At 40.5% G+C, this 26,485-nt stretch overlaps 1 protein-coding gene across 2 annotated transcripts in view; it reads right to left on the bottom strand.

Moving 5' to 3' along the window:
* PRKG1 (protein kinase cGMP-dependent 1) overlaps window positions 1-26,485 on the bottom strand; it is a 1,275,046-nt gene that overhangs the window by 780,387 nt on the left and 468,174 nt on the right. For both annotated transcript variants that reach the window (XM_046026825.1, XM_046026824.1), the window contains exon 3: window positions 26,259-26,372. In XM_046026825.1, the coding sequence (XP_045882781.1) occupies window positions 26,259-26,372 (114 nt within the window). The remainder of the gene's footprint in view (window positions 1-26,258; window positions 26,373-26,485) is intronic.

Genomic DNA, 26,485 nt, shown 5'->3' with positions numbered 1-26,485 from the left:
AGACATTCAAATGATTTCCCTTGCTCCAATTTTTAACCATATCCTTATCACGATTGGGTGAAATGCAGCCAAGGGATACACTGACCTGATCTCGATCAGAGCATGGCAGCCATAGGAGCTGAACTGAAACTGGAAAAACTGGGAAGGTGCTATGTTTGGAGTCAGAAAATAGTTGTTCTTTCCCTAGGAAAACCAGTGCTTTCACTCTGCTCACGACGAAGGAGTAGGTGCTTAAAGGAGAAAAGGAAACAAAATAGGAGGATGTCTCTAAGAGTCCACATAAAGACAAGACTGCAAAACCCAATAGTAACAAAACATTTGCTACAGTCCATTCTCTACGATTTTAGAAGGATGTGATTCAGAAAGGCTTTCCAACCTGGCAGTCAGTCAAATTATACACTTCATCTAATCCCAGCTGAACTATCTGCTCTTCCACAGAGAAGAAAAATATTGCTAACTTAGTAAGAAAATAATATAGCAACAGCTACACTACCTCTTTTTCAATAATTTTGAAGCAGCGAACAAAGTATCAAGAATAGGAAGTTTCAAACAATAGTTAAAGGGATGCTCAGAGCCATTTCAAAAGCCTTGAATAAGTTATTGACTTTTTCAAGCTCTGTTGTTGTTTTTTTTAATCTGTCAGATGGGTTTGAGAAACTTTGGGTTAGAGTTTTGCCAGTATTCCTTTAAATCCATACTTTCCAAACATTCCATGAACTATCTCCTAGCAGAGGAGAGGGAACTCTACCCCGGGTGGGGGGTGGGGAGGTGGGGGATGGGTCTGACAGCACGTCTCAAAGTGGTTAGAAAGTATTTCAAAATCTATCTCATCTTAACATGTATCTTTCATATGTGATGCATAAGGTATCTCTGTGTAATATAAAAACCTCAGCCGAAGTTATCACCTGAACTAGGGAATTCAAAGGTCTTCATCAGACCTACCCTGTGATTGGATGTCTCTCTTAACCACGTCCATCTTTGAAATCCTTTAGAGGGATCCCCATGAGGTCGTATCAACAGGCTGTGTTTTTCAAGGACCAGCCTAATGCCTCCGGTCATCCCTGACGGCAGTCAAAAGGTTGTATATGATCGTGGACAAGGGCATGGGTTTTGCAGTCAGGGTCTGGGTTCAAATCCTGGGTCGAACATTTATAATGAGTGCGGTCTTGGGCAAGTCACCCAATATCTCCGTGCCTCAGTAGCCTACCCTTTAAAATAATATAGTAGTCCTCAGCCCTTAGACTGTTGTAGTGTATGAATTAATATGTGGGGCCTTTGTTCTATCAGTGCCTGGAATACAGAATGTATCCTGTAGGTATCAGACATTGTTGCCATGACTGCGGTTTTTTAAAAATTCAAACTCACTGAGAAAAATCAGGAAAATGGGCTGATCCTATTACCCTGCCTGCCTTCCCCATCTCCTAGTCCAATGATGCTGTGAGAATGAAGAGAATTTTTCACAAATTAAGTAAAGCAAATAAGTCAAAATATGCACAAAAAGTAATAAGCTTACTAATTTAGAGTCTAATGGACAGTCTGAAATAATAAAGATAGGATTCAGAATCCAAATTAAGGAATAGAGAAGTAAAAGCAAATTGTGATTGAGAACTATTATTTTTCTACTAAAACTGTTTTGATTTTTTTATTTCTCTTGGAGGCCAAAATCTGGTGTCTCTTTCACTGAGATAATCAAATTAATCTTTGATCAGATCTAGGACACTTGGTTTCTCTACCATATCAGAATTCATTCAGTATCAATTTCTATGCAATCTTTCATCCTGATTTGCTCAAATATGATGTAGCTACTTTCTGCTTCTGAGATAGAAAATTTAATAAAATGATCTGACAGTGCTTGGCTTATAATTTAAACAGTAATACCATGAAAGTATTTCTAACCACTTTATCTAAAATAAAAGATTTTATTTTCTTCCACAAAATAATTACAAATACATATTCTGGACTAGTTTATCAAATAGGAGGTTTACTATTTCCAAGCGTAAGAGTAATTTCTGCTCAAGAAAATTCTAATAATCAAAATAATATCAAGGAATTTAATTACCAATAATTTTAGCCGTAATTAACATCTGGTATATTTCCTTTAAGTTACTCCAGGTATTTTTTCTTCCATTTTATCTACAGGTACCTATATTTATAGTATATAGCTCTTCTTCCAGGTCAAGCATTTTGTAGAATTAAATAAGTATACTTAATATATTAAAATGGCATCTTTATTTAAAGTACATTTTAATATATTTATATAAATGAATGTTTATATAAACATTTTTATATAAAATATTTATGTTTATATAAAATATTTAAAGTATTTGAATAGCTTCCAGTTACTGTCTTTGTTTCATTTATTTTTCCCTTTTAAGCATTCTGAAAAACACCTGCATACCTATTTTTTTGCTGCCTCTCAGACCATTTTCATAGACTAGGTTGCTAGAAGTGGAGTGACTGAATCAGATGATATGAATACCTTAATGCTTCTGTCTACATAAATATAGCTCAACTGCTTTCTTGAAAAAACCCTATCAACCAATACTGTATGAGAATTCAGGGCTGACTGGGTGGCTCCGTTGGTTAATCATCTGACTTGATTTCAGCTCAGGTCATGATCCCAGGGTCGTGGGATAAAGCTTTACATCTGTCTCTGCACTCAACATGGCATCTTCTTGTCCCCCTCCATCTGCTCATCCCCCTGCTTGCTTGCTCTATCTCTAAAATAAATAAATCTTAAAAATATATATATGGGGGTGCCTGGGTGGCTCAGTGGGTTAAAGCCTCTGCCTTTGGCTCAGGTCATGATCCCAGGGTCCTGGGATCGAGCCCCACATCGGGCTCTCTGCTCCGCAGGGAGCCTGCTTCCTCCTCTCTCTCTGCCTGCCTCTCTGCCTAGTTGTGATTTCTCTCTGTCAAATAAATAAAATATTTTTAAAAATATACATATATATACACAAAAATTCATAGGTCTCTGCACTGGTATCGACATTGTCATGAAAGCACTTTTTCAGAATGATCTATGAGCATTATTGATTAATGAGCAGTATTTTCCTTGAGCTTTTTTTTTGTTTTTTTTTGGACTGTTCTGAGCCTTGAATAGTGTGTCAGTTACTTATTAGAAGTGACAGGTGCGTTAGCCTCTTTATGCCTCAAATTCCTCATTGGTATAAAAAAAAAACCACCTGTGTGAAAATCGCACTATCTCACACAGATACTAACCCAGTACCACACACAGAGAAACACTCAGTAAATACTGGGGGCACCAAATGATTCCTAAATCCTATCTCCAGCCTCACCTTGATGCGATATTATGTATTTAAACTACACACCTTAGTCTTCCTTAGGTGACTCACTAAATATGTATTAGGAAATGCAGTGTATCTAACAGCTACCGGGCAAGGACCACAAATACGGAGCCCCTGGAAGAATTCCAAAATAATTCTTGCGTTTTTATTTTAAAACCAAAGAGATAATAAGATTATTGTTTACACTGTGAAGACAATCCTCTTTGCTAGAAACATAACTTTGTTCCAATGAGCGGAGATTCTGGCTGAAGGCCAGAGGGAATACTCGGCCATAATCCTGTCTGGATGCCAGAAACAGCAGCGTCTCCCACCTTTCCGCAGTGTCCAGAAATGAACTGGGCTCTTGTGCAGGACGAACACCTACTTTTCCATTATTCTTGGAAGAAAGAGCTCCAGGGGTCATCACTGAAAGGGGGACCAAGTGGCAGTAGGAGCACAGTTTGGGACAATGAGCCCTCACTCAGTTGAACCCCAGTAAATGGCCTTGGATGTCCCCCCAATCAGGTGAAAGGGAGTGAGCAGATCTCGAGCATTTTTCGAGTCCTTCACACACTGTAGCTCTTAAAGCAGTCCCCGCTCTGTTCCTTTTCACTGAATGTCCATCCAGCCTCTTGAGCATCACCCCAATTCCCCGACCGGGATACTAGCACAAATGTACTCTCCAAAGTACTTCCAGCCAGCCCTTGGGATGAAAATCAACTCAACTGAAGTTGTTTCTGGTTTTAAAATCCACCGGCTTTAAGAGAAAAGGACTTAATGAGATAATCTGACATCCCCTAGCACTTTAGCACTTTTAAACTGTAGTGTCATCAGAGGTACCAGGAGGGGGAGGGCCCCTTAAATCAGTTTCTCAATCAGGTTTAAGGTGTAGCCTGAGGATTTGCATTTCTATTAAGCTTCCAGGTGATGGTGATGCTGCTAGTTGGGGAGACACCCTTTGAGAACCAGGGATGGAACAGTTCCTGCCTACCCTCTGAGCTGGATGCTTCAAATTCTCTAGTTCCACCTCAATTGTTTAAATGTCTGCCTTTGGCTCAGCTCAAGGTCTCAGGGTCCTGGGATTGAGTCCTGCATCAGGCTCTCCACTCAGCAGGGAGTCTGCTTCTCCCTTTCCCCCTCCCCTCCCCCCTGCTCATGCCTGCATGTGCTCTAATAAATAAACTGTTTTAAAAAATTCTGTAGGTACACAAATTCATCCTGTTCTTTCTTGCCTGTATGTTTCTGCACATGCTAACTTTCCTCTCCTACTTGGCATGCCTACCCTTTCTGCCCACAGTCCCAGCCCCCAGAGCTCCTGAGTCCCTGTGAGAGCATGCATTTCCTCCTCTCCCATTGTGCTCTTGTCACGTTGTGCTACAATTGCCGCATTATTTACACTCTGGAGTGGTCCTTGAAGGCCACTTCGTCTCTTATCTTTGTCTACTCAGTACCTAGGAAAATACCTGACCTGGGGTAGGAAGGCATTCAAATATTTTCTCAGTGAGTGCTGGTGACTCTGTACCAGGCACAATGACTACTACCTTGACATCATGCCAATGACAGTTATAGACATAGATTTTTTTTTTAATCCACTTCCACGGAGTGATTAGTGGGAATATCCTAGAAGGGCCCATGTGCCTTCTGTCTGAGTTGTTGTAAACAAAAAGCTGACAAGACTTCACCCTACCCCGGATATATTAGAGAAAGAGCCAGAAGAGGATGAGCAAGTGAGGGAAGAAGGCAGCCTGGGGCTCTGGCTCTGGGGTAACCAGAGACAGGGTGAACACAAGCAGCCAGGAGAGGTGGAAACTCTAGAAAGCCCTGTGGCGGACCCCCAGGCTAGTATTTTTGTCCTCTGGTTTATCTAGAGGCAGTGTGACTGTTTAAAATTTTAATGCTACTGAGCTTTCATCCAGTGACATTCTGCCTGCTATTGGATTGAAGATTTAAAGATCAGAATCTGTGAAACTCATCAAGGCACGGGTATGTTTCAGCTCTATGAATGCTGCCCCACCAGCAGCCAGCCGTAAATACAGATGTCAAAGTCGGCTGCGTCGCTGGGCTCACAGAGCCATCATCCACCAAATAAAATACTTCCATTCCAATTATATTCAGAAAGAAAATCTAATTCCTCCAACGTAATGAGCTTTTCACACTTCCAAGGCAAAGAAATTTTTGCTAAAATGCATTTCTGGCGTGATAAAGATTTAGCTGGAACCTCGATGCTCTGGAAACGCAAGAGGAATCAGACCTTGCAGCCCACTTACAAATCGACCGTACCCGAAGTACATCTAGAGAATTAGGTCACAAAGTTACATGCAAAGCTCAATTTTCATATATTAAAGAAGGAGTGCCACAGTAAGAATGTTTAGAACACCACTCATGCTGGGGTCGATGTTTCGTGTGTTTTAGTGAGGCTGGGTGGGGTTTTCTGGTCACTAAGTCAACCAGAGCTGACCTGTCATTTATCATAAGTGTTAGGAAGAATTCTAATTAGATTGTGAGAATTTTCCCACCGACTCCATTGATCACCGTATGGTTTTATTTTAATCCTAGAACAATGTACTATTAACCCTTGGTAGAAAACAGGTACTCAATAAATGGTAGTGGAGTGGAAATGAAGGTTCTTTGTTAATTTTTGCAATTCTAGCAGTATGGTAGAGATGTTCAGCTGTTTCTGGATCATGACTATCTGTGGTCCCCAAATATTGGGAAGAAAAGTAATTCAAAGGCTAACTCAAATACTTTAGTATATATTCATGATAACTGCCATCATATGATTTCTGGTGTGTTTCCAGTTACACTGGTTTTATTTGGCAGGGCTATTTTCTCTAAATTATTTGCCAGTAAGTCATGAGCTCTGTTGCCCAGAGAGTTTTTGGTTTAGCTTTCCCATTCATGAGACAAACTTTTTAAGGTTATCTCAGTGGTGGTTTGAACCTGTTTCCGTTTGATCTGATTCTTCCTTCACTTTTTTTCTGTATTGTATTCACTTGAAGCAAGTCACTAGGTCTAGCCAATACGCAAGGGAAGGGGTTATTTCAGGGAAGTGAACATCAGGAGTCCGGGGGCTTTGGGAGACACACGGACCTCAACTACACAATTTTCTATTAATTTTCATGTCTTATCTGTGACTCCGACTAACTCCTGCTTCCTATAATGTTTATTTTATACTCGACTCTAGCGTTCACACCTGTACAGTAAAATTCTCTATATTTCAAGAGATTTCTATATTAGTAGATGTAAAACACCAAATATATCCCTCTTCCTCCCCCCCAAAAAAAATCCAAACTCCAAATATCCAGGTACATTATAATTTCTCCTAACAGACATAGGTCGAATTGAAATTCATAACTTTCAAATTTATTCTTATTTTTAAAATGAGGATACAAGGATTTAGAACTGTTTAAAAATTGTATTTGACATTTTTATAAGAATTTAGAACTTCTAAGCTGTGGTTCAAATTCTAAATACCCTGGGGGCACCTGGGTGGCTCAGTGGGTTAAGTGTCCCACTTTTGATTTCAGCTCAGGTCCTGATCTCAGGGTTGTGAGATCAAGACCCACCCAGTGCTCCACGACCAGCAGGAAACCTGCTTTGGATTCTCTCTCTCCCTCTGCCTCTATCCCAGCATGATTCACATGTTCTCTCTCTCCGCCGTAACAGGTGCTATTGGCTTGGCAGTGTTTGTAACGTTAGTATACTTTTAACTTCACTTTTTTTTTTCTTTTTCAACCTAGTAAAACAAATTATGGACACCTGTGCTCCTTGCATCTAGCAAATGTTCCTTAACATCTATAAGGATCTAATGATACCTTTATAGTGGTGAGCAGAATAAAATTAGAATTCAAAGACAGATCACCCCTTGAAAAACAATGTTCAGCAGAAAAATAACCACCTCAGGGCACCTGGGTGCCTCAGTGGGTTAAGCATCTGCCTTCAGCTCAGGTCATGATCTCAGGGTCCTGGGACTGAGTCCTACCTCAGGTTCCCAGCTCAGCGGGGTGTCTGCTTCTCCCTCCCCCTGCTTGTGCTCTCTCTCTCTCTCAAATGAATAAGAAAAAAAATTTTTTTAAAAAAGAAAATCTTAGAAAAAGAACTACCTCGTTACAGAATTTAAGAATTCCAGGGTGACAAAATAGCGAGCACTTGGAATTGAGTTACAAGATTTGGAAGTAATATCCTTTCGGCAAACAGGCATGAACTTGTTTCAAGCCAATGTGCCTTCAATGGTGTCAAAGCCCACTAAGTAAGCTCAATATGTCCTTCATTAGCCTTGACCGGAAAACTTAAAGCTCTCCACAGAGGAGAGGACCAAGCCACAGAGGATGCACCACTTCTCCCTAAAATGACATTTCAATTTGGAGATCACTCAAAACACAGAGAGGGCTAACACAGGGCTATCATTCAAAGGCCAAAAAAGGATGGACACACCACACTTTAGTCAAATGTCAGGCAAAACTTAGCGAGTTTGTATAAATGTACTTAATCAAGAACAAAAACCAAGGTAGGTGCTTCAGAGAGGGATTTTGAGAAATGGGAGGGGCAGGCTGATACCTATCTATAAAATAAAGAAAGGAAAAGAGACCTCTTGTTTTTAGGAGAAGGGGGGCATATAGGGGAAGCCTGGTAGGGTTAGCCCCTCTCACACACCTGCTAACAACCAGAATTATGCTACATTATAGCACATTCAAGCCATCACGTGACGACAACAACAGTGTCTACTCTTTTCTTGCAGGCATGAAGACAATGTGAAAGTAGCCCCTATCAGCCTGGAAAAGAAAAATGAGTCTCGCATTCCTTTTGTTTCCAAAGGAGCCTTCACAGCTCACCATGTGCAAACCACTACAAAAGCAAACAATGTAACTAAACGTGTTCTGATATTTACTTAGTGACAATGTGCTCTTTACTGGAGTCTGTAAGCACATGCTCAGGAATCCTGCCTCACTTGAACATCTTTAATCACTTTTTATTATACTTGGGTATTTGCATGTGGGCTGTAATTCTTTGTAATGTAATTTTCTTATTGTTTATTTAAGAATCCATACACTGAGTGAGGCTTGTGAAACCAAGCTATGAAGCAATCTAATTACTTCCAAGTTCTGGTACACAGACGCTTACTGCAAATGAGTTCTGTCTAACCATCTTCAGGGAGAGATTTGTTATTCAAAACAAGAAAATCCTCAAGGCAGGAACCTCGTTGTCCACTAATCCTGTGAATAATTCCAAGTGGTTTCCTTCCAATAATTGGAACTCCAAAGGAAATGTTCCCAAGTTTATTGATGTAACCATAGTCAACCAAAAATTTAAAAAGGATAACCAAGACACTGTATTTTCTTCTATATTTTAAAATATATATTCATATATACATCGAATTGTGGCCAATAATATGGCTAAAAGGTACCTCTCTATGAAGGAAGTCAATTACACTATAAGCCTGAGTAGGGGCGCCTGGATGGCTCAGTTGGTTAAGCGTCTGCCTTCAGCTCAGGTCATGATCACAGAGTCCTGAAATCAAGCCCCCCAGTCTGCTCCCTGCTCGGGGAGACTCTGCTTTTTCCTCTCCCTGTGACTCTCCCCATGCTCCTTCTCTCTCTCTCTCTCTCTCTCTCATTCTCTCCCTCTCAAATAAATGTCCTTTTTTCTTTTTAAACCTTGAGTAAAAGGCAGGTATTCGATTTTCTATTTGTCTAACAGAACTGTTGGCCCTATTCCTTAATAACATGGAACAACATTAAGCTCAACTTGCCTAATACCCAAAGCTTTCGATTTTGCACCCGTTTACTCAGATTGCTTACCCCTCTTCACTGCTCAATATTAATTATCTATATCTCCAAAAGAAACAAGCAAGATGCCTGGTCCAGCTGGGGGGATTAAGAATAACAGAAGAGCAACAGAAAGAAATGCTTCCAGTATGGAAAAAGAAGACTATGGTTTTCTGTACAAAGTTAAAAAAAAAAAATACAGGCATCGCAATTCTGATTTGAGATGCATTCTTTTGTTCAGTTGATTTAGGGAACATAAGCTTATGTAACATATTCCTAACTCTCTAGGGTTAATTCATAGAGAAATTCAGAGTTTAGCAGTGAGTCTCACTTGGGGGCTTTCAGCTAGTAGTTGCTCAATAAAAATTTGATTGAAATAAAGCACACATTTAAAGATACAGTCAAGGGGCACCTGGGTGGCTCAGTGCGTTAAAGCCTCTGCCTTCAGCTCAGGTCCTGATCTCAGGGTCCTGGGATTGAGCCCCGCATTGGGCTCTCTGCTCAGTGGGGAGCCTGCTTCCTCCTCTCTCTCTGCCTGCCTCTCTGACTACTTGTGATCGATCTCTCTCTCTGTCAAATAAATAAATAAAATATTTAAAAAAAATAAAGATACAGTCAATTAGAAAATATAGGTGATTTCCCTTTGAGAGTCCAGAGGAGCTGACCCTTAGATAAAGACACAGATCACTTTTATATGCCAAGATTGCATTTAGGGCCACATGAAAGGGTATCAACTTGGCAACTGGCTATTCCCATACAAGAGCATCAGCCAGGCAAGTCTGGGTTGAAACCACATGACTGAATTCTGTCCATGCCGTGGCCCACTTTGAATACAGGTTTTCTATCATTAGCCGGCTCAGTCAGCTCATCCGTCAGAATTACTTTGACCTTATCATTTCATTGCATCAACAATATTTTCAGAGTCACAAGTAGAATAAGATGAAAACAAAGCTTAGGAATATAATTACTTTACAGCTACTCCTCCTCTATTTTCATGGGTCAGAGAAAAGTCTTGCTTATAAATCTGCTTAGATTATTAGTTTTCCGAATTAACTCAATATCAAGAGGAGGGAGGGGAACCTTTAAAAGTACTGTCAAAACTTAAGTGTATCAGTGAAAACATCATCATGGTATCTGTAGATATTTTCTCTTCAGTTCGTTTAAGGTCCTGCAAGAGAGTATTGTAAAGCCTTCATAAGCAGTAATGGATACTCCAAATACATCATTATCAAGAAATCTCCACAGTTCACTCGCAGGAACACGTCTATGAGAGCATTTTAGCTTCTGGGAACATCCTTGAAAGTGCCACAAATTGAATTCTTTATGCTGAGAGTACCATCCCTAACCTCCAGGCTGTTCAATACAAGCTTCTAGAGAAACGTGGAAAAAAGCAAAGTGGAAATGTGGAAAAGGTAAGTAAGGCATCATCTAGACCTAAAAAGGTGGGAGAGAGCATCCTTCACGAGGCACAAACAATGACAAAATGAGAATGAAGGAGGAGAGTACTGAGTAGGGCCTTGAACGGGCAGAGAGGAGACAGACTTCTGCACATGGAAGCCAGTCTGAGTGGGAAGATCGCCCTACACGAAGATGCCAGCACAGGGAACATTCCGGGAATCTCAGAAACCTGTTTCTCAAGTTATGGGATCATTATGGCAGTTCTCCTGGGACAGAAAGCCATCCAAACAATCACGATTTATTGATTTCATATTTTTTCTGGCACAAAGTCAGCGCCTGACATAGAACGCCTCCGTGGGCCATGAAACGGGCCTTATTGTTCCTGTTTGACAAAGGTGGAAAATTTTGCTAATGTCCGAAGGGAATCAGCGTTCCACCCTTTTGGGATTACTCAAGGCCCTTGTCTGCTGAGCTCCAAGCCACCCGGCCTGCAGGAGGGCGGAGAGGCTGGAACCACAGCCTGGGGAGTCAAATGAGTGTGCCATCACCAGAACTCTCTCTCAGAAAAGGTGGAAAGGAACACAGTTAAACTGGTATCTAAAAGCAGGGTAGACATAAGGGGAAAGAGATAGGAGACCACCCCACAAGGGAGAGGGAAAGTTCCAATGGAGGTGATGCCCATGTGGCCGCCCGCGTGAGGAAAAGGTGACAGAGTCACAGACGGCAAACTTCAGTATCCATTCAGGTGGCTTTGCTTCTCCCTCTTTATGCTGTGCCTCCCCCTTGGTACCTAAGTTGGGTCTAAGTTCCCCGCTCTCTGTCCCCAAGCCAGAGTCTGTCAAGGTGAGTAGGGGCCACACTGAAGGAAACTGGAGGTTAGAAGGGAAGGTGGAAAGTCATTGGATTCCTTACGCCCGTTTTTACCATGTCTGCCTCTAAGATTTTCAAGAGATTTCCAAGAATTCTTTAAGACTTCTTCTGAAGTACAGTCATAGTGGAAAAACCTAATTTCTCTTCAAGTTATGAAAATGAACTCAACATGGGTTTTTTTCCTATGATCTTAACCTTTATTATTTTTTTTTTCCTTTAAAACAGGTCCTTAAATGCTGACAAGCTTCTGTGATTCACAGGAGCATGACGTTATATTCACAATTTGCTGTGACATTTGAAAATCCTGTCAAGGCTTCATTGAAAGTACTAAGCAGAAAATACTAGCACTAACACAAAAACAAATGAGCCTTTCTTTAATTATTAGTCAGTTCCAAAGTTGTTAAGATTTCTCTTAAGAGGAATAAAAATGAGGCACCTGAGTGGCTCAGTCAGTGAACCATCTGCCTTCAGCTCAGGTCTTGATCCCAGTGTCCTGGGATCAAGTCCCACATAGGGCTCCCTGCTCCGTGGGGAGCCTGCTTCTCCCTCTGTCCCTCCCCCTTGCTCATGAGTGCTCTCTCTCTCAAGTAAATAAATAAAATCTTAAAAAAAAGTGGACTAAAAATAGGGGGTAATGGAATTAAACCAAGAGTGACTTACTTAGGATGTAAAATTCCAAGTAGACCCATAATAAGGAACGTTTTAATCAACATACATGCATAATCATGACTTCTATTAAAGCCAAGAGTCTGAAGAGTCAAGCAGCGTCAGACCATACAGATATTCAAAGCTCGCTCATTTTCCTACTCCTCCATGTCAGCCCTTCATATCACACCAATTGCTTTCAAAAACTGGCTAAATCTACTTTGTATGAGTTCTAGTGAGTGCTGTAGACATTCCACACTGGCCGTACCTGTGCTATCCTGACGGGCTTTCTTTATCTGTAAATGCACGCCCACGTGCTTTGACGCTCAGTGGGTCTTCTGTCTTTTCTCCAGGTTCCCATGTACCTAGCCATGCATTAGAGAGAGAACGTTCAGGATAGTTTTCTCATTTTTAAGCTCTCTTTCCAACATTTAGATACACTGGATTTTGGCCTCCATGAACCAAACCAAATTTTTTTCTAAAATAAATTTCATTTTATTTTTTAGTGTTCCAAGATTCATTGTTTATGCACCACACCCAGTGTTCCGTGCAATCCGTGCCCTCCCTAATACCCATCACCCGGCTCACCCCACCCCTCTCCCCTCCAAAACCCTCAGTTTGGTTCTCAGAATCCACAGTCTCTCATGGTTTGTCTCCCCGTCCAAGTTCCCCCAATTCACTTTTCCTTACCTTCTCCTAATGTCTTCCGTGTTATGCCTTATGCTCCACAAGTAAGTGAAACCATATGATAATTGACTCACTCTGCTTGACTTACTTCACTCAGCATAATCTCCTCCAGTCCCATCCATGTTGCTACAAAAGTTGTGTATTCATCCTTTCTGATGGAGGCATAATACTCCATAGTATATATGGAACTTATCTTCTTTATCCATTCATCTGTTGAAGGGCATCTTGGCTCCTTCCACAGTTTTGTGACTGTGGTCATTGCTGCTATGCACATTGGGGTACAGGTGGCCCTTCTTTTCACTACATCTGTATCTTCAGGGTAAATACCCTGTAGTGCAATTGCAGGGTCATAGGGTAGCTCTATCTTTAATTTCTTAAGGAATCTCCACACACCTTTTTCCAAAGTGGCTGCACCAACTTGCATTCCCACCAACTGTGTAAGAGGGTTCCCCTTTCTCCACATCCTCTCCAACACTTGTTTACTGTCTCATTGATTTTGGCCATTCTAACTGAAAACCAAATTTTTAAAAAATTTAATAAGAATTATGTTTTTTTAAATTTGCTTTTATGTTTATAGTCTATAATAAGCATTCTGAATTCTGCCTTCTTTTTATCCTTTTTGACTGTCCGCTCGACCTCATTTAATGAAGAAATATTAAGGCCCTGGGATGTCTGGTGGCTCAGTAGGTTAAGCCTCTGCCTTCGGCTCAGGTCATTATCCTAGGGTCCTGGGATTAAGTCCTGCATGGAGCACTCTGCTCAGTGAGGAGCCTGCTTCTCCCTCTGCCTGCCAGTCCCCTTGCTTGTGCTCTCCCTGACAAATAAATAAAAATCCTTAAAATTAAAAAAAAAAAGAAAAGAAATGCTAAGGCCCCAAACCATATTTACAAGTCTCCCCATATTATCAAAAACCCCTATTAATACCTTCCTATGACGATTCTCTCTTCTAAATGTTCCATGTGAAAAAGAAAATGTGTTTTATGGGCTTCTAGATAGTACTGGGCCAAACCCAAATATCAGAGCTGCTCTATGATGGTCAAATCCACCAAGACTCTTAGCCTCTGGCCTTCTGATCAACATATGCAGCTTTTCCTTTTAGTTCCCAAGGAGGTGATCTTAGCTGCCATCCTCGTTCTGTTGCAAAGGCTAATGTCTGAACAATCCCAAATTATAACTTATATATTTAATTATAATTATACGAATTACGAATAAGTGATACTTTGAAGGACCTACGTGGATGGACACTCCTTACTGGTAAAGCAACGCAGAGGGGCACCATAACTAGCAATGGGAGGACTCCAGTAGAACCCCTTTTGGAAAGGAAGATGATATCAGGAGGGAGCTTATCTGTACTGTGGGTATCAGTTTATGAAGCTCATGTTAAAATTTGGAAACGGTGCTGGGTAGTTTATCGCATGAGCTAGCACGGTTTTCCAAACATCAGTCGCAACTGAGAATCAGTTTATGGGACAAGCCGTCCAACCTCCCTCCCCCAAAATGCCATCAATCTATCTGACTTCCCAGCTCATCTGGTAGAGAAACCCAGAGCCTACATAACTAATGCTTGAGACATTAATGTCATCGCTGTCAATAAATCAAACTCGCAAACATTTATTTATTTTTTGAAATGATTCTGCTGAGCAATTAAAATCAATCAACATAATGATTCCATCCATTTTAAGCTATTGGTGACTCAACTCAGTCAAATGTCTAAGTCCTCAAACAGAAATGCCAGCATGTCGTTGTAAAAACTGGCAACAACCTGGTTGAGATGCCCCAGCTTAAAACTGAAGCTGAGCCAAGTCAACCAGCATATTACAGATCAGCACACCTGTAAAAAGACCCCAACCTCTCACACGTCCTGCTATTCTGGTATAATTAGCTCTGTTAACAAAGGGCATGCGTAACAGCTTCTAATTCACAGTGTCCATAAATGCAAAATATTACTATTCCAGCTCGTGTTATCAAATTGCATGGACCAAGAAGAATGGCACATCAGGAGCAGAGAAGAAACCACTTTTTAATAGCAAACACCCAAAAGAAAAACACCGGGAAACGAGGACTGGAATAAAGGGCACAATCCCATTACCACACGACTGAGAAGTTCAAAGAGAAAATGAAAACAAAATCCAACCACCTTGACCCACCTGACCTTAAGAAGGACAGAACCCCACTGCGATTATCAACACATAATCAACTTTCAGAACGGAGCGTGTTCACTGGAAAGTGCAACGGGATGATCTTTCCTTTTAAAACATCCAGGAAGGGAAAGAAGAAAGTGCAAAACATTCAGAAAGTATTCTTTCCGGGTAGGGGGTGATAAATGATTTTTTACAAATCTTTATAGGTGGATGCTTGGGTGGCTCAGTGGGTTAAAGCCTCTGCCTGCTGCTCGGGTCGTGATCTCAGGCAGAGAGCCTGCTTCCCCCTCTCTCTGCCTGCCTCTCTGCCTACTTGTGATCTCTCTCTGTCAAATAAATAAATAAAATCTTTTTAAAAAAATCTTTATAGGTACTTATTTTCTAACCACTGTTATGGTCAAAAAATATTTAAAAAATTTTTAAAGACGTGTTCAATTAACTCAAGGAAGTATTGGGGGGAAAAGTCAATACAGAAAAAGAGACCTACTGGTTTTATAGTTATTTACTATTGTTTTCGGCTGAGCCATTCTGGTTGAAAACCAGGAAGCACAAGTAGGAGATTAAGAGAATCAGTAAATAAAAGACCAGAGCTCACATTCAGTATTTTCTTCTCCTGCCTTTTCAAACCTTTGACTCTTCAAGTGACCTGATCTGTTTTTAAAAGGCCTCCAGACCCCTACACGTCCCTTCCACGTTTATTTATCCAAAACCTAATGAGACACAAAGGGAGTTAATTCTTGACATCTCCTGTCTCGCCCAAACTCAGATTTGAGCTTCAGAAGATGTTTCCCATTTCAGAAACTGTATATCTCGATCATCTTAGAACTTTCCAGAATACATTTTGTGCTGCACACAGTTTGGGCCATATCGCGTTAGAGAGACTCCTTCCCCTTTTGTTTTCGGCAGTTCACTCTGCTCCGAGTTATGTTCAAGCTTCATGGAAAACAGTGATTGGATGCATGTCAGCGGCGAATTCCATGTAAACTGCTTTATTTCTGCCTTAAACTATTAAGTGACAGTGAAAGGCAGTAAATAGGAGTAATTTCTACAACTCGGGGCAACTAACTTTAGGGAAACCAAGAACTGCTAAATTCAGATAGAGATAAAAGACCAAGGTTTAGGCGGGAGAAATAAGGAGTTAAATCTGTTAGAGTGGGGGGGAGGGGGGAGGCAGACGAAGGATTTCAATCTTTCTTGTAACTGTGGCCATCAACAGCATCTTTATCCAGAAAGAACATGAAAGAAAAGATTCATGTTCTCTCCGGAGGCATTCAAAGGGGACAAACTAATGGGACACCAGAAGTCTTGAATTTTTAGGCTACACCTTAAGATAACAATTCCAGGTGTCATTTGTCTGAAATATTACTTTGGAAAATAATTGACATTTTAAAGGTATGTCCAACAGTTAGACATCTACTGTTCACTTGTCCGAGACCCTGATGCTCTAGGCACCCACTCAGGGCTGTGCTCACATACCACAAACACACCCATTTCTCATGGCCATCTTGAGAAGTCAGTCCAGGAGGGAGGGGGGACAAGATGGCTCAGTCGATACAGATACTCTTTGCTTTCGCACCGTCTAAAGGCTCGCCCCTAAACAGAAGTGCGATCTCCTCACAGCCCCAACATCCCTACCTGTGTTAGGGCTTCTTGGACCATTTCATTCAAAGTGTTCATCTGCACAACTTTTCTGGGTAAGGGCAATGGCGAAAGGATATAATCAGTCACCCCTCTCCATCCCAGTGCAGCAGCTCCTTCTGCCCACAGGTCCTGTCCCTGCATTAATAAAACCGCCTTTTTTGCACCAAAGATGTCTCAAGAATTCTATCGTGGCCATTGGCTCCAGACCTCACCAACATTCCAAAACTATATCGTAAGTACATGGAGATATGAAGATAGTTTATCAAGAACTATCACTACTTAGGTATGTAAAATGCCCTTGGAATTAACTAGAGCTGTGTTATCTGAACTCCCCACCCACCCCCCAAAAAAGCTTTATAAATGCTGAACCCAGGGATAAGAGTAAGAAAGCTTGAAGAGTAAGGGGTACTAGACAGGGTGCCTGGAGGCTGCTTCCCCATCTGCAACCAGCAAAATCTATTCACATAAACTCCGTACACAAAAGTACTCAATGCGATTTTGCTTTAGACGGAAAACAAAAAAAGAATTCAGCCACGAAGATAGTTTGCACAATCCTGTTGGATCCTCTTCAGAAAACTTACAGACAACAATGCTTTCAAGTCAATAAAACGTTGCCGTATTACAAGTGGGAGGAATTATGAGGGCATCACGTACATCCTGTTAGAGGACTATCCTTTAGGGAAACGAGGCGTAAAGAACACTTAGCTGCAGAAGACACCATCGGGCTTCCTAAGCCCCTGCCTTTCGCAGCCTCTCCTCCCTGCCTTTCTGAGCAGCGGGCACTAATTTCTAGGACCTACTGCTACCTTCACAATAAAAACTCAGTTCCTTCAGACCCGGGCAGAAATGAGCAACCTGCACACCAGACCTCAGAAAGCTACGTGTCTTCGTTCCAAGCAACTCCCCACGTCTTCCTCGTCTTCTAATTATGAGACGTTAAGAGATCAGCAACCACCTGGCACTGCTGAGACTTTCCCCGTAACTTTGATCGGTGACCACCTTCACGGACTGTGAAGGACCTTCTCCACTGCTGGTCCATTGGATTAGATTTAACCCAACAAGGAAATACACTCTACTTATTCAGATTATCTCCAAACCCCCTGTTCTTTAAACATGCCAATCCATATTTGTTTTTACCTAATCCAAACTACATTCATGACTATAAGAAAGAACAACAAAAATCAAACAAAACTCTTTTTTTTGTTGTTTTCCTACCAACATCTTAGCCATCAGATTCAATAAATCCAGAAGCCGTTCTTATGAACATAGCCCAGCAGTCCATGATTTTTAAAATTTTTTCCTTGCCTCTCAGCTTGTTCTTCTTTTAATTTTACTTCTCACTATTCTTTTTTTTTTAAGATTTTATTTATTTATTTTGACAGAGAGAGAGAGATCACAAGTAGGCAGAGAAGCAGGCAGAGAGAGAGAGGAGGAAGCAGGCTCCCTGCCGAGCAGAGAGCCCGATGTGGGACTCGATCCCAGGACCCTGAGATCATGACCTGAGCTGAAGGCAGTGGCTTAACCCACTGAGCCACCCAGGCGCCCTCTCACTATTCTTCAAAAGAATATGTTAGTATCGGCACAATGCTGGTAGTCTTCTACTAATGTTGTGTTTCACTCTTTAAAAGAAAAACACAACTTAAATATCTTAAGTATCTCTTAAATATCTCTGCATGGCAGCAATAAGATAACGAGGGGAAAAAAACCCTACAATGATGCCCAGAATAATAGTAATTATTATTGTGTCTGTCATTTTTCTTCTAAATACCTCAGTGTTGACAATTCAATGCAGGTAAGAGTGTGTTGTTTGAAGGTTAATACAAATTAAGCACCTGCCGGGTGTAGATCAGCGGCCCCTGCTTGCATGATCACTTGGAAACGTATCCAGTCAACAAAAAGCTTCCCGAAAGCAGAGCGGGATATGCTCAGATCAACCAGGAAATTGTGAGACTGTTTTCCTCTAGGGAAATCAAGAGTAAATGTGTTTGTTATGACCCTTGCTTTTTTTTTTTCATAGATTTGTTATGTAAAAGAAAAATAAAATGAGAGCTTCCTTGATTAAATGTTTCTCAATTGCTGTTTAAATTTTTGTAATTCTTACTTTGAAGAAATTCACAGACTGATATATTCCATAAAAGAGACATGTGACTACATAGTGATGTCTTAAATGTTGCACCGTACAGGTGCATCGTATGAGACAAAGTATTTTACACTACAAAAACTACATCCCACGACTGGTTCAGATTGTTTGTTATGGGTCTCTAAGGCTTTAAGCTTATGACCCTCTCTTCATTACATCACAGGATTCATCCTTTTGTAACAGATGTACTGAATGTGGGTCCATATGTTCCAGTTTAAAAAATTTTAAAACCCACAATTATAACATGCTGTGTCACTTTTTTGTGGAAACAAAGCCTGAAGCTTTAGTTCAGTGGAAATGGCCTTGTGGATGTATTTGTGTTTAAACGCAACGGGAGGGACGCCTGGGTGGCTCAGTCATTAAGCAGCTGACTTCAGCTCAGGTCATGATCCTGGGGTCCTCGGATCCAGTCCTGCATGGGGCTCAGTGGGGAGCCCGCTTCTCCCTCGGCCGGCTGCTCGCCCTGCTTGTGCTCTCTCTCTCTGACAAATAAATAAATAAAATCTTTTTAAAAATGTAAAAGCTTATGGTAGGAGCAGAGCAAAACAGTATCATACTCATACACCTCCACGAATCACACAGCTACTGGTGGCTTAAACCCAGTTGCTTTGGTAATGAACTGAGGGCAACACCACGCCACGGCCAGAAGCACTGAGCTGAGAGCATCACCCACAACCTTCAAATGTTCTCCGCTCTCACTTGTTGCTCCCTTTAAGTACCTATCATAGTCCATGGATACGAATATTTCCTTTTAAAAATAATAGTAATTACATAACATACAGTACTGACCTAAGTTCCTACTTTGTTTTCTAATTACCTCTTAGCAAATTCTTGAATAAGTTAAGGCACAGTATCCCAAAACATAAACAACCTTTACATCCTGTGAGACCTTTTCTTTTTTGACATCAGTTTCAGTTATTTATTTTTTAACATAAGCTCTATGTCCAAAGTGGGGCTTGAGCTCATGACCCTGAACTCATCATGCTCTACCAACTGAGCCAGCCAGACACCCCTGGTGGGAGCTTTTTATGATGCATGCCTTTACAGAAAATTCTGTAAGATTAAAGAAGCTACTAAAAAAGAAAGAAAAAAAAAAGGCAAAAAACAGGGGCACTGGGGTGGCTCAGTGGGTTAAAGCCTCTGCCTTTGGCTCAGGTCATGGTCTCAGGGTCCTGGGATCGAGGCCCGCATCTGGCTCTCTGCTCAGCGGGGAGCCTGCTTCCTCCTCTCTTTGCCTGCCTCTCTGCCTACTTGCGATCTTTCTCTCTGTCAAATAAATAAAAATATATTTTTTAAAAAAGTAAAAAATAAATCAGCCTTCCTTGCCCATCCTTACATTTACTATTAAATTATCTGGAACCTTAAAAAATAATATCCCATCAGTTAAAGCCTGACTATTCTCTAGATATAGGGAACACTGAAGGTACTCCATTAATTAAAGGAGAGAGGGAGCATAATTTATCTAGCCACGAGAAGGAATTAAGTCATATTGCCTTCCTTTGAAGAGAGGTATTCCCTTCCTCCCCCAAAAAACAAGGCCAACATATGCCTATCAACGGAGCCTCAACTGAACTCAAATCATTTTTTGGAAGTAGATAAATATAAATCAAATAAATTCCAATTACAATAATTCCCATTAGGACTAGAAAAAAAATCCAACCTATAAACGAGAAACATTGTAGGGGCACCCGGGCAGGCTCAGCCCTCAGAGCAAGCAACTCTTTATCTCAGGGTTGTAAATTTGAGCTCCCCTGTTGGGTGAAGAGGTTACTTAAGAATAAAACCTTAAAAACAAAACAAGTGTCATTTACTGTTTTCCTCTTCTCTGAAATTCACTTTTATTTCACTTAAACAATATAGAAATGAGATGAAATAGCTTTCGCATATGTGTTTGTTACTCTGTTACATGGCATCATGGTTTCCTAGTGAATTGATTCCTTTAATAAAGAAATGTTTCCCCCAGGGATTACATAACTAGATTTAAGTTACTAATTCCACAGTATTCCCTAATAGACAAATGTGATAAGAACATTTTACTAAAAGGAATATTGTCTAACTCACCGAACAAAGGTGCCTGTTTCCCCAGGATGGGGACAGACACTGTTTCGTTGTCCAGGATGACAACTCCCGGGCTGTTTTTCTGGATTGTTCTTCTGTAATCAGGGTCCAATTTCTAGTCATCATCCGCCTGAATTTACTTTGTTTCTCCTTTCCCTTCAGGATTCTTGGGAGAAGGCATGTGTTAGACTAGGAGAATGCAAAGCTTGCATCTTTTTAATTGGCCTCGAAGGCAGAATGGAGACATTCTTATTAGCCTGCTTATCTCCTGCACTTCCTGTGCTGTGGCACAGGGAAAGTGACAGTCCCCGGTCTGTGCTGCTCATTAAAACCCCAGGTAATAACCGCATATAGGACAAACGTTGGTACAGGCAGATTTCCACAAGTGAATGTAACTACATCATAAAGGATGCTTTATTGAAATAAACAATGATACTTCCTCAAATGTGTCTAACTGCTTACATCTTCATTCCATTGCCTTCATACTTAAAGTTTATAGCCACTAGAAGAGCTTGATCTAGAACTCCTTTTTATTAATAAAATAGGCATTTGTTTCTTCTGTGCCTTCATTGATAAAAGGCACTGTTTTCATTTGAAGAATCACTTTTAGAGGACACAGGTATTTGAGCAAGAACTGTGACTCAAATCTTTAAATTTCTTTTCCCCATTCTTTAGTGGTTTTTGTTTTGTGTTTTCTTTTTTGGACCATTGACAGATTCTTCTCAATCAAGTTCAGTAACAGATTTGAAACAAAGCTACGCAGGAATGTACAAGCCATTTTATCTCATAGACTCAGATTTATTTTAAAAACCCAAAAATAAACTGATAAATCCAAACCTTAGATATTTGTTCTTAAAATATCTATAACAGACTGAAATATCTTAATTAGTCAACTCCCCCCCCCCATACAAATATCCTGGGAAAGCTTAGGTAAACTTGAAAGTATTCAAAAGTGAAGGCAGAAAGATATTTTTAGCAGATGGTACTGAAGTCATCACTTTCCTGCAGAATGGACTTCTTGTTGAATGTTTAGGCTCTTTTATGTTAGTACGTGAGTATTTTAGTATCTGAGGAATGTTGAAATACTTGCTATAAATAATCTAAGAAAAATAATTACTCAGATATTTTGCTCAAGTCAGTTCATTAGAGTCTCACACCACCCCTCCCACCAGACAAATTTTGCAGATAATTTTCTATGGCTTCAACTCAATGCTGGTATTGAGAGGTTTTCCTACAAAGGAAAGGTCTGGGTTTTATTAGAGTCTATTTGAATGAGACTGAAGAACACGCCACCTAAGGTTGGGGGATTTGTGATCTAGACACTCAAAGTAGGAGGAACAGATGTCAATTTCGTATCTTCAAGCAAAAATATCCCCAATTCATGTACAACTGTAGTTGGGAGCAAAGAGGCATAGAAGTCAACCTCAAAACAAACAAACAAAAAAAAAAACAAAAAAACCCTAGGTGGTTGTGAGACTACATGTTTGTGGGGAATCCAGGTAAAACAAGACAACAGCATAAATGTCCTTGCGAACTCACACGCCGGGCATGGGTCACTGGATCCCTCACTCACTGTGAGGCAAATGCCTTTCTATTCTCTTTTTAGGTTTCCAGCAACTTCGATGTTTCCGTGTGTGTGTGTGTGTGTGTGTGTGTGTGTGTGATTTTAAGAGCTCTGGGCATAGACGCAATAAGTTGATGCCGCCCTAGCTGTGAGGGTAGTGAACACTGAAACCTCCACCAGAAATGACATTTTAGGAAGAGAGGATGGTAGCATGCTTCTGATTCAGTATGGGAATTGAGGAAGCAAGAGTTCTTTTTTTTTTTTTAAAGATTTTATTTATTTATTTGACAGAGAGAGATCACAAGTAGGCAGAGAGACAGGCAGAGAGAGAGAGAGAGAGGAGGAAGCAGGCTCCCTGCCAAGCAGAGAGCCCGATGCGGGACTCGATCCCAGGACCCTGGGACCATGACCCGAGCTGAAGGCAGAGCCTTAAACCACTGAGCCACCCAGGCGCCCCGAGGAAGCAAGAGTTCTTAGGGATGGATCAGAAGTCCCTAACCTTTGTGGGGCTTCAAAACGGATAGTAAAACTCTTTTAGCTATGCAATCCCAAAACATTTAAATAAAATGTGAAATTCAAACACTCATGGAGATGTTGTTTGGTGTTGTGGAAATCAGATATAACAGTTGATTTTTTTCCTCCCCGTGGCATCTGGAGGGTTTGTGATGGGCTGGGCATCCAAGTGGCCATGTTCAAAGACAGTTAAAGAAAACTTGCAGGTGTTTAAGGCACGAAGAACCTCAAGACATTTGTTACACTTGGTTCCCACAAAATGTTACTTTTATGTATTTTGATATACTCATTCCTCTAAGGGGGAAAAAAAAATCAATGGTGCTGTTTTATGAGATAGGAATAGATTCTGAATATAGATTTCCTACACCATTGTATGAGGTTTTCTTTCGAGTCATTATGGTTTCAATTTTAAAATAGTTATTCTTGGTGCTATCACATCGCTTTCCCAGTGTTGCCGTCATAATCAGTGGTATACATTCATTTACTTCCAGAAGAATGCCAGCTGATCTCTCCCAGATGAAAAAGCAAAGGACTTGTTTCAAACGACTATGGAGATTCTTTCTGGCGAAGCATTATGAACAAGTGTATCCTATTTCACATCATCAATCAATCTATAACTTTAATAAGAAAACAAAATTTTTGACACCCTAAGTAAAAAAAAAAAAACAAAAAAACAAACAAACAAACAAAAAAAAAACCCCACAGGTTATAGGATCATCTTTGCTAGCAGGAAGTCACTGAGATTTATTTATTCATGGCCTGATACAATTTCCAAAAAAAGTGCTCTTTTGAACAAGAAATGACTCGTATACATTGAGGAGCTCTTGAATGTTACCCAGGATTTAGTTACCACTGTGAGATTAAAAATGCATTAAAATGCTCCGCGGCTTTCAGGCTGGCAAGGGGAAAAGAAAGGAGAGAGGGATCATGAAATAAAGTAGGCGATGTTGAGAGAAAGGGGGTCACAACCCATGTAATTGAAAAGAAAGAGGCAAGGACAGACAAGCCATCCAGTAGGACGGGCGGTCTCCTAGGACTTAGACTATTACACCCAAGTGGCTGAATCCATTTCATAAGTTACTCTAAATGGTCATTACCGGCGAAATGATGGTTAAGAAATGGACAAGAGTTGACAAAATCCTGAATCCTGAGAAATGACTGGATATAAAAAACCAAATAAGGACATTTTGAAATAACACACATAATGAGTAAGATAGCACGGGGTCGGGGGGAGGCGTGGCGGGAGTGTATTATATTCTGTAGTCATTTGGTACAAGTAGCATTCTTAATGGAATCTAATCAGAATTATGAAGTGATCAGCTGGAAAGTTTAATTTAAACATAAATTTAAAGCGGTACTTAAGGATCATGGTCACAGGTGTAATCTCCCTGGATAGTGTAGGAGACAGGACAAAAGGTCCTGAATAAGAAGTAATCATTATTCACACCTTATAGTTCTTTACAAGACGTTCAGAGTATCTTGGTAATAGATATTACTCACTACTCATGCAGAAACCTCTGAGCACCTATAAATGCAAAGATGGGTCTGCACTCCATCAAGCTTCGATTCTTTTCTCAATACAACCTCCACATCTTAAGTAGGCACTCTGAAGACACACACACACACACACACACGCATTCACACCCGTGCACAGGCGCCTTTTCTGTGTCTTTGTTAAGAACACGCTCCATTACTCATTTTCCTTGACGTAGATGTTCTGACGTCCTCCAAATGGTTAGGATTATAATTTGCATTCAACACCTACTTCCGTCTCACTGAATCAGATCCAAAGTGTGCGTTTAAATTTATCAAACATGAGTCCAATAGCTACGGCAGATGAACACCATTTTATATGAACCTAATAAATTTCACAAAGCAAAGCAATCAGCTCATGAAAAAAAAAATCTTTGCCACAATATTCATTCAAATACATTATTGAGTCTATCTAAAATATTTCTTTAATAATTCGAAGCTTCAACAGATGAAGCACATGTTATTACCAACTGTTGACCTTTCTGGAATCATGGTTTTTCATTAGGATTAAATGAGCAGTATACAAGGCTAAAATATTTTAAAATATGCACAATTCACTATTTGCAATTCTGAGAAAGCCTGTTTTAATCAAAATGTGTTATTCTGGCCTTCTGACCTACAAGGAATGTATTTCTCAGAAAAATGCAGCCTGATAGCATAATCCGTTTCACTTAATAGTGTCACGATGACTCTTTTTCCTACTGAAGGCACTTTTTACGGAAGTTCAAGTTGCGGCAGCTTCTGTTACGCTTCACGGGCTTCGTTCTTCTTTGAGCCGTGTAATTAAGTGATCACATACAATAAAAACCAGGTGGGGCCAGTCATTCAAAAGAGTTTTGTGCTTTCAAAGATCAAGACTCAAATGTCAAGAAGAACTCATCCTAGGGGTGCCCCAACAGCAACTGAGGTCCCAAGGACTGACTTCAATGAGTAAAAAGGCGATTCACTAACAAGGCACAGAGGACAACTTCTGGATGCTGGCTGGCCACGTGTTTACAACCCAAGGTTCAGGGTCATACTGGTATCCAAAGGCCACACTTCTGAGAAAAAGAACCCCAATGTACACAACACTCAAAGGCATCCAGCTAAAACTAATTGAGAATCTGTCATTTCTGCCAAAAGGATTTTTTTTTTTAAAAACAAAACCTAATCAAAGTGATTTGTGGTTGCCGTCATCTACAGGATTATGGGTCAGAAGATCATTTCCCAACATGAAATACAGCTGCCTAAAGACACAATGGACCTTCCACTGTTGGCTTTTGCATTCAGCTCTGTTTGTTACATACTCATTCCCTCCCGGAGTCAGGAAGGAGTACTTAAAACAACCACTTCCCCCACCCCGCAAGGATTGCAGCTGTTTCTACTGAGTAATAAAAGTTGCCAGAGAAATCATATATACACATACATGTAAAATTAGGGAAACAAGCTGCTTTATTGCCCCGATTTAAAATAAGCTCAATCAGTAGAAAAGAAAAATACTATAATATACAGCTTGATGAACAGCTGAAGACAAGAATATCCTCAGACACGATTTTAGAATTCAGGCTATATCTCGCTCAATGATGTTTGAATGAGATGAAGGACATTTCTCCTTTAAATTTTTTCTAAACCACTGAATGAACACGTGGAATTTATGGGGGGATGTAACCCAGAATAGACAGATTTGTAAAAATTCCTTAAGTATTAGCATGAGGCTTGAAAGGCAGAAAAGGGGAGGTCTCGCTGCTGTTCCGTTTATAAAGTTGTAACATATTGTAAATCATCATCGATAAGAAGTCTAAGTTAAAAGAACAACTTCCGTGAGTCAGTGATAAAATTTAAGTTTCTGCAGAACAGATTATTAACCCTCCCTGACAAGGGCAAACCAAACCAATATATCAACCACAGTGCAAGGTAAGAATTAAAATATCGATTCACGAAATCATGAAGATGAGATCCAGAGGCATGGTGATCAGTATCTCAATGGTCCAGGGGAAAAGACATCAAAGTATTGGCAAAATAAGAAAACAGTCTTACTTTTGACGGTCGCTGTCCGGGTACAGTTGTAAAGAATCGCCAGCTCGCCGAACACTTTCCCTGGACCCATGGTGCAGAGTTTCACGCCTTCTTTCGTAACCTCAACCTTACCATCTAAAACAAAGAGACAACGCCATTGTAAGTGTTTGCCATGCTTCATTTCACTTGTTGCATTTTCAATATGCAATGAAACTCTCTTTAACCCTCTTTAAAACTGCAAAGCAATT

The sequence above is a fragment of the Meles meles genome, chromosome 13 (assembly GCF_922984935.1).
Source record: "Meles meles chromosome 13, mMelMel3.1 paternal haplotype, whole genome shotgun sequence".
Taxonomy (NCBI): Eukaryota; Metazoa; Chordata; class Mammalia; order Carnivora; family Mustelidae; genus Meles; species Meles meles.
The sequence above is the reverse complement of the archived record's forward strand: the minus strand, read 5'-3'. Positions and strand labels throughout refer to the sequence as shown.